General features: G+C 41.7%; 1 protein-coding gene across 3 annotated transcripts in view; it reads right to left on the bottom strand.

The window, feature by feature from the left end:
• Positions 1-404: 404 nt before the first annotated feature.
• Positions 405-9,117, bottom strand: part of MAN2C1 (mannosidase alpha class 2C member 1) — a 113,902-nt gene continuing 105,189 nt past the window's right edge. For all 3 annotated transcript variants that reach the window (XM_075576120.1, XM_075576121.1, XM_075576122.1), the window contains 5 exons: positions 8,634-8,743; positions 7,672-7,751; positions 7,074-7,219; positions 5,142-5,245; positions 405-750 (listed from right to left, as the gene is read on the bottom strand). In XM_075576120.1, coding sequence (XP_075432235.1) covers positions 624-750; positions 5,142-5,245; positions 7,074-7,219; positions 7,672-7,751; positions 8,634-8,743 — 567 coding nt within the window. In that variant the 3' untranslated portion in view covers positions 405-623. The remainder of the gene's footprint in view (positions 751-5,141; positions 5,246-7,073; positions 7,220-7,671; positions 7,752-8,633; positions 8,744-9,117) is intronic.

The following is a 9,117-nucleotide window of genomic DNA, read 5'->3' as shown; positions in this document are numbered from 1 at the left end:
ATATTGCTAAAACATGAATGTTATTTTGTCTCTGTTGGTTTAAATTGCACCTGCAATAAAAACATATTTCCAATGCATAAATGTGGCTAAAAAAAGTAAATGTGAATGTATCATTATTTCGGTGTATGGTACAAGCGTTTACATACCCTTTGGATAGACAGGTCGTCTATTACATTGTGCTCTCAATAGAGACAAAAGCTATATGAAAGAAATGTCTTTCTTTCCAATGCTACCAGAAAATATACACAGCATTATACACATTGCAGTAGAAAAATAATTGATTTTTATACCCAACAATACAAAGGGTCTTTTGGGTCACAGAGAAATGTGATATGAAGCTAAACTTGAACTTTTAAATCAGAGCATTTGCAATCACTAAACACTAGATTATTTTTCTAAATAAACCACTAATTCTTAATTTCTTTATTGCATTTATATCAGGGTAGATATAATCACACAGAAGGATTTTCATAAATCCAAAAGCTTGCCAAGGCTTTTTCCTTGTAGAGATCAACTGAGTTTGTACTGAGTTTTGTTGGTGGAGAGGGAAAATTTAGAGAGTGGGTTCTCTCTGTAGGGTTAGGAGCAGGGATTACTGGGTTTTGTTTGTGGACAGGGAAGGCTTAGAGAGTCTGTTCTCGATGTAGGAACAGGAGAAGGGACAGCACTTTGAAGGGGGTAAAGGAAAGTTTCACGCCTCGCTCCTCCATCACAACCTTCTGACTGCAAGGTCGTTCTAGGAGGTCGCAGCTGAAAAGAACAAGAACATATCGTAAGAACCAATCAGGATTTCTAAAGAAAGCTGTTTAGGATTCCTAGTAATACAGCTCAACCCCCTTATAACGCTGTGCTTGGGGTCCAAAGAATCACATCGCGTTATAAGCGGATCGCGTTAGAAATAATGTACAATTGTATGCATTGTACAATAAAGTATTTATTTATTTATAAAATATTTTACCAGTAAGTAATACATTGAGAGTTACCTCTCGTTTTCAAGTATGTCCTGGGCACAGAGTTAAGACAAATAATACACGTTTACAAATACAGTTACATAATGAGCAGGGTATACATTATATACAAGACATTGCATGCACAGTTAAAGATAATTTATATTATGGGATAATTATTTTAGATACCAATAATCGTGTTGTAAAGTATTCATAAATACAAAAATTGGGAGCCAACCTTCAATCGCGTTATAAGCTGATTCGCGTTGAAACGGATCGCGTTATAACGGGGTAGAGCTGTACTTTGATATTTATGTGAAAAACTACTTTAATATAATTACTGCCAGACAGATTTCAATATGTACAGTACATCCATTTAAATGGAGCAATTCAGAACATACAGTAACGCTGCAAGTATTATAACTATACTACACGTTAACACCTGCCTCTCAAAATGTCGATCCCTGCTTCAGATGCCGTAAGATCTGCTCTTCACTATGAATCTTTAATAAAGCTACAACATTTCTGGAAGGATCATCTGGGACAGGTTTACACCTATCATAGTAAAACAGTCATCTTTGTGGGTGATTGGTAGAACTCTTTATGCGGTAAATCTTGACAGATTTGTGCTTCCCCACATACTGTAATTTGCAAACTGGGTCTCTCGGGTAAACCATTACATTTGGTGGCTTTAATCTGTCAGGATGCAGAGCTATGGCACATAGCCGTCAGAGGATCGATTACCTCTCAGCCACATCGTTAAGTGGTTAAACCTTTTTTAGTAGCTTCTCTCCATTACATTTTATAATGTCAGGAAATGGCAAGAAAACACTAATGTCAGTGATTATAAAGCATGCTGTAAAAAGCTGCAGGTTGAGTCCAGATTTTCTACAATGTAAAATTCATCGACCCTTCCATTATTTGAATACTTTTTCAAGGGTGCATCAGTGTCACAGGAGACCAGGTCTTTTAACAAATTTATACCGGGATCATTCAATACACAAAACACAGCAGTGAAATATAATGTTTTTTTTTTTGGATAAAAACCTCGGAAAACTACAGAAATACAAAAGACAGAAATATACACACTTAATGGGGTTGAAATCTAGCCTTTTCTAGGTGCATGGCACCTGCTTGCCGGGCTTAACCTTACTGGGACCTTGTCCCGGACATCCTAGAACGAAATTCAGCACAAAATCCTGACCGGGACCTCGTCCTGATAGTCCTGGAACTGAATTCAGCAACAAATCCTGACCATGACCGCTACGTTCTAAACTGAGAACTGGGACCTCGCGTCTGACTTGACCTCAGCTAGGCAGGCTTTCTTAGCTCCAAAAATGAAGCCGGTTGCTCTGCTATACGTAACAGAGCAACTTTGAAAAGCCGCTTTTGCATCACCGGCCCAAGTCTCAAGATGGTCTGGTTCTCTGACTGGGACTTCTCCTTACATACCTTCCGCTGTCCTATGTTCAGCATGGAGGTAGGAGGAGCGACCAGAGCATGGGAAATCCTCCCTGCCAGCCAACAGGAATAGGGGCTTGTCCTTTGGCTGACGTCAGAGGAGGGGTCATGCCAAACCGGCTCGGGATGCCCCGTGGGCGGGACATTTGAATTGACCAATGAGAAATGCGCTGACATTCTGCCGCTTCCCCCAGTCAACCCATTGCCACCTACTGGGCAGGCTCCACAGAGTCTGGCAAACCAAAGGGTCCTCCCTGCAGGGGGTCTCTGTTCTCCGGACTCAGTACTCCACCCTGCCCCAGCCACTTAGCACCCAGACACCTCTCAATATCATGTCTACCCTTTGAACAACTATCCAGACTTCCCGGCACTTTTGTATATGCTCGGGCTGGCTGAATTGACATTTATAGTAAATGCACAACTCATAATAAAATCTGTTTTATTACACAATATCTCTTGGGGACACCCATATCTGTGAGGGAGATGGATCTGGTATATCTGGGCTCGAAAACCAGGAGTCTGGGGGACACTGGGCAGCCCAGGTGTAATTCCACTTGCGTACCGGCAAAGGGTGCCTGCACGTCGGGTATAATTAGGGGAATACCGCCTTGGACCCCGAACTCCTGCAAACAAAATAATTGCATTTTTACCTAAATATCCCACATAAAACTTACACATAAGAAGTTTCACGTTTCTAGGGCAAAGAAAACATTTAAACAGGAAAAGCAGGGATTACTTCATTTTTCACATGTATAATCCCTGGTTTATGGTGTTAGGTAGCTGACAGGGATCACACGGTTCAGGGATAACCAGATGGGCTTAAACTTTTATTGTGTAGCCTGGTTACCCCCTGTCATAACGGGGGGAGGCAGAGTGGGAAGGAGATTGGGAAGGGAGAACTCCCTCTAGCTCCTTTGTTATTTAACTATAGGGCCATATTTATTTATAGTGATGCTACTCTATAAGTCACATTACTGTTTATTCCATTGAATAGGCAGTAAGGTGACTTCCGGGGTCAATGGTGTATTTTAGAGTAAGACCACTGTGACGGTGAAGGGGTTAACCAGGCTTATAATAAAAGGTCAAGCCCACTTGGTTAACCCTGACCCGGGTGTTAGGATCTTAGAGTGTCAGCTCTGGGACCCAGATGTCGAAAATGTATTACTGCAACTGTATACTGATTTTGCGACATTAAAGAATTATGTGATTTTTGCCTATACTGGAATGCTGGGATCGGGAGATTTCTAGGCTGTAAGTTTCAGGGTGGGTTTGGCGGAGAAATGTGGTTATGTAGCGGGGTTCCGAAGTTATGGGATACCCCAACAGTTGTATCCGTAGATTGAGTGATATCTTCGGATACAGCTAAGCGCATTACTCCGCCAACCTCGGACCCTGGAAACGTTCTTATGACTCACCGCCAGAGTCCCTGCTGCAGCATCTTCCAGAGAAGGTAAATGGGCATGAAGGGGTTAAAATATATCTGCAGGTATACACGGGGTCCTTAGTATAGCAGGGATTCCCCAGTATAGCAGAGGTACCCACATACATGCCCAGGTATACTGAACCTAGTTTAGGGGTTATGGGGCTGCTCCAGCTAGGTTAAAAAAAGCTGAGCAGGTTTTAAAGTGTCTAAAAGTTTTAAAGTTATTTTCTTATGTGTGCCAGGATTGAGGCTCGGGATTGTAGGGAATTTACACTCACTCCATTCCTGACACCAGAATAGGAACCCATAACTTTCAGCATACAGAAAACAGGACACAATATATTTTATTAAATGTAATGTCTGTAAATATAGTTTAATGTGTATATATATTGATAACATGTATATGAACTGAGGACTTTCTAAGTCATGGATTCCTGAAAACCCAGCTGGCGTCCAAGCTTGGTGCCTCTGTGTCTGTCCGGAGTCCTTACTTGAAAGGCTTAGGGGTGCCAAGGTGTTAGAACAGGAGGGGCACTGCAGTTATACTTAAGAACCCGCATCCTTGCCTGACTCAAGGCAAGCAAACACCATTTGCCAAAATCCAGACTCTGTGGAGCCGGAGCAGAGGGTGGGCTCAGTATGCAAAGAGGCGGAGGGGCCAAGTTAACCTATGCCCCCTTGCTACCTGAGAAAAGGTGCCCGCCCTGCTTTACAATACTGGTAAATTTGTGATTGGCTGGCAGGAGAATTCCCATGCTCTGATAAGCTGTCCAGGTTACTGTATGAGGGCCTGAAAGCTTAAGAGGGCCTGCAGCCAATGGGGAGCGCAGATTCCAAGCGCAGACCAACAGAGGAGAATTCAAAGATGCGAGCCAGCTTCAAGGATTTTAAAAACAGGCATTGCATGCAGAAAACAGTTCCAGGACTTTTGTGAGTAACTACTCGTCATTGGAAAGTGCTCTAAAAAGGTGATATTAAGGAATTTCGGTTCGGAAACGGATTTATTCGTTAGCCCCATCCCCAGTAAGTGTGTTAATCTTGAATTGTGTAACTTTGTGTGTGTCTTTTATAAGAAATAAATTACCATTTATTTTACCATCTTGTTTTGCTCAATCAAATTATCCCAGTTATAAAAAGGTATTTTAGAACCTGGTCTCCCGTAACAACTACTCCGTAAATATATCCAACAAAGTTATAGAATACTGTACATTTTAACAGTAATATTCCACAAAAGAAATAACGGTTCACTGCTTGCTAATATTTTAGCCATAATGCACTTATTGTGAGATATTAAATACGGATCTACTCACAAGAAAACTTGTTCAACAGGAAGTGATATCTGTAACCAGGTTTCAGTCGTACTGCCATAGGACTCATATAGTCGGAGTACAAGAGAGTCAGGTTGGTTCTCTGCCTGAGTAGACGAATCAGTAAGGTGAAAAATGTGCATTACATCCAGAAACCAAGAACAAAACAGAAACTGGAGAAATATTGTAAATAGTATTCTTGTTGCAAAATGACCTTGCTGCCTTGTGCTTGGCGGCTGGTGACTAGAATGTCATATTGAGACTTGGATTAACAGAAGGTGATTCACTGTATTATAACACTGTTTGATGTGGTGATTTAAGTGCATTAATTATATAGAAGTGAAAATAAAAAAAGAAAGAGGATGGTGTATGGATAGAGCTATAGTGATTATGTGTATGATGACCCCTCTATAGAAGTGGTTCTCTAAAATTAGGCTAGGCTGCCTGGTGAACAAGGATTAGTACAAATCAAAAATACAATAGAGACAAAAAAGGAAAAACCGGCGCCTTACTAGTCCAAAAAGAGTAAATGTCCTGGATGTTCAATTCGAATTAGGGGAAATGTCCAAAGAGAAGTCCCTTCAATTCTTTGACCAGATATAGATTCCTCCGTGTTGTTACGTGATATGAAAGAAAACAAAGAGAAAAATATAGTGCAACACTTCCAGCAATTAGTGATGGCTGACACTGACTAGGAACATATAACATATACTGACACACCAACTCAATGACACACAACAAACAAAACCAACTTGAAACAAACAGTGGCAAGGCTGTAAACAAAATAAAAAGCTTATTTAATACAAGAGATAAAACAATAAAATTGTAAATGTGCAATTGACAAGATGATCGCTGGTCCGGTCGGTTGAAACCGGAACCCTACTCACAAGATAGATGATATAGTCAGGCAATGGATAACGGCCGCCAAAGAGTACACAGTCCTCCTCCGGTCACACTGGAGCTTTCACCAACGTGCTCCTGCGCTTCTCCGCGTTCCACGGGCGGATGTTCCGTCACTGGGAGGCGGGCCTTGGGGAGGAAAGAACTTCCTGCTTCCGTTCCACGTCTGACGCGCTGATCTCGTCAGATTGGTCAATAACAAGCTCTTTACTTGCATAGATTGTCTGAAAGGGCGAGTCCTCCCTTGTGAGTAGGGTTCCTGTTTCAACCGACCGGACCAGCGATCATCTTGTCAATTGCACATTTACAATTTTATTGTTTTATCTCTTGTATTAAATAAGCTTTTTATTTTGTTTACAGCCTTGTCACTGTTTGTTTCAAGTTGGTTTTGTTTGTTGTGTGTCATTGAGTTGGTGTGTCAGTATATGTTATATGTTCCTAGTCCGTGTCAGCCATCACTAATTGCTGGAAGTGTTGCACTATATTTTTCTCTTTGTTTTCTTTCATATCACGTAACAACACGGAGGAATCTATATCTGGTCAAAGAATTGAAGGGACTTCTCTTTGGACATTTCCCCTAATTCGAATTGAACATCCAGGACATTTACTCTTTTTGGACTTGTAAGGCGCCGGTTTTTCCTTTTTTGTCTCTATAGAAGTGAAAATGTTACAGTACAGCCTCTAATCAATCTCAGGTTTACCATTCTTCTGCGGAGATGTGCAGGAAGGAAACTATACCGCAGCTAAACCAGGAAGCAGCATCTCACTATCTCTTCTATAGTTAAGATATTTTGCAAGGAAAGTTTAAGTTAGAGCTCATTTTCTTGTACAGGCGCACGAATATAAAGAGATTTTCAATGTATCATATGAGTACAAGTGGTCCAAACAGGAAAATTAAACAACCATATGTTCATGATCAACATCTTAACCACTACATCCCACCACCCTTCCTTCATTACGTGTACCAAGTACATGAGACATTTAGACGACATCTAAGGGAACATGGATTAGAGGAGTCCTCATGAATGCGATTACCTGCTTCACGGTTTCCAGGACCACAGCCGGTGAAAGGACAGTGAAGGCGCTCCAGGACCTTGCTTGAGTAGCTGTGGAGGCTGTAGTGAGGAGGGGGTTACAGAAGCTATATGCGCTCTGGATGACTCCGGCGTCCTGAAACGATCCTGGAGGGAGCAGAGAAAACGTGGAGACAACGAATGAAATCTTCAGGTCTAAATGCCCTTGATTTTAAAGCCTACAGTACACTCACGTGCCTGCCGTTCCATTTAGTAGCATATGAAGCATTGGCACAATTACAATGAAAGACCCAAGGAAGACTCCACAGGTTCATAACCCATACCTTACTGAGAAGAAAGCTGTGAATCAGTGCACTGGAATATGGTGCACGGCCACAGAGGTCTCAGCCTTACAGTACTTGGGTACGGTCATTCATGGTTTGTGATGTAACAAACGAGAACATCAAGCTGCCAGACGTGTAGCAACTTTGTAGTTGTCCTTTACCTTACTGAAATCTATCCAATATACAAAGTCTGCTCAAACCAGTTTTGTATCCAGATATACAATTCAAATGTTTATGACTATGATCATTACACCCTTTTCAAGTTACATTGCTTACCCATGTGTGGCATAACTGCGTAGGAAAACTCATGATGTCCTATATCTGCAGTGGCATCTGGGGACTTCGGGGCTCTCAGTCTGACAGAAACAAACAATGTATAGATCATGTTACAGTATTTCTGATAATCGGGCGACTGATCTTACTTCTTCAGGAAACATAATTCTCAGTGAAACAAGCTAAGTTTACAAAAGGAACAACACACACTTATCAGCCCACTGAATTATATGTGCAGGGTTTAATAGCAGGTTGCCGGATGAGCTGCTAGATCAAAGGCAGTAAAGAATCAGTCGCTATACGGATAATAATTTGCAATATATTATTGCAGCTATTTATTACACTCCCAAAAACATCCAAAACAGATAAAAGCAGATATCTCTAAAATGCTGAAGCATAACAATGACAAGACGCTGCTTATTAAAATGAAAAGGCTCAGTGAGAAATGACACGGACTCTGGAAATAACAGCGCCACCTAGTTTGTATCAGGAGAGGTTTATTCAAATCCCCGGTGTCGGCTCCTTGTGAGCTCCGGCAAATCCCCTTATCCCTCTGTGCCTCACGCACCAAAAACAGATTGTAAGATCATCTAAGCAGGGACTCTGTCTGTAACACATCCTATGTACAATGCTGCTTACTGCTCACTATACTGTAATGGTGAGGCGCTCTGCGTCCCACTGGGAGAAAAGCACCAGCAGAAATAAAGTTATTTATTATTATTAATAAGCAGTGTTCGACAAACCTATACATTTGCACGCCCCGGGCGAGTGGATTTAACATCGTGGCGAGCTCCTATTGGCCCAAGCAGCACACGTGTGGTACTAGGTGGCGAGTATATTTTTTTTGTTCGCGAGTATATTTTTTGGTGATTTGTCGACCATTGTTAATAAGAATAATAAAAATGTATTTTGGAGTCATTATAACAATTTGCACCTTCACATATTATTTCACAGTTTGCACTTACAGTGACAGACTCAGTACGTTCCCAAGCACAGAGCAACCATATTTACAGTCATTCAGGACTGCCACCCCAAAGCCATGCTCAGACAGGTCCATCCAGCGGTGAGCCCACACCTGCAGGAGGAAGGCAGACCAAAAATGAAGAACAACATGTGGAAGCTTTCATCGTTTCCCCACAATGTGCTGCTGGCAGTGAGAACGTTATAAGAACCACAAGTTCAATACAATACAACGTATCGATACAAGAGAAGTACAGTATCGCGTGTTCAAAGCATATGCCAAATTAGCACTGTAAATATACCTCCCGCAACCCACCCTGGGGCACCTATCCCCACTCTACCCCAACACCAGATACTTTGGTTTAACCCCTTTATTACCTTAGCGGATAGCCACCATGGTAATGAAGCTGCTTTTATTTTAATTACATAGTATTGAAGCAGGGAGTCTCGGGAGCTGAACTGCATTAATTTCAGCCCCAGGGACACCCT

Source organism: Ascaphus truei, chromosome 18 (assembly GCF_040206685.1).
Source record: "Ascaphus truei isolate aAscTru1 chromosome 18, aAscTru1.hap1, whole genome shotgun sequence".
NCBI lineage: Eukaryota > Metazoa > Chordata > Amphibia > Anura > Ascaphidae > Ascaphus > Ascaphus truei.
Note: the sequence above shows the minus strand (reverse complement) of the source record. Positions and strands in the feature narration are given on the sequence as shown.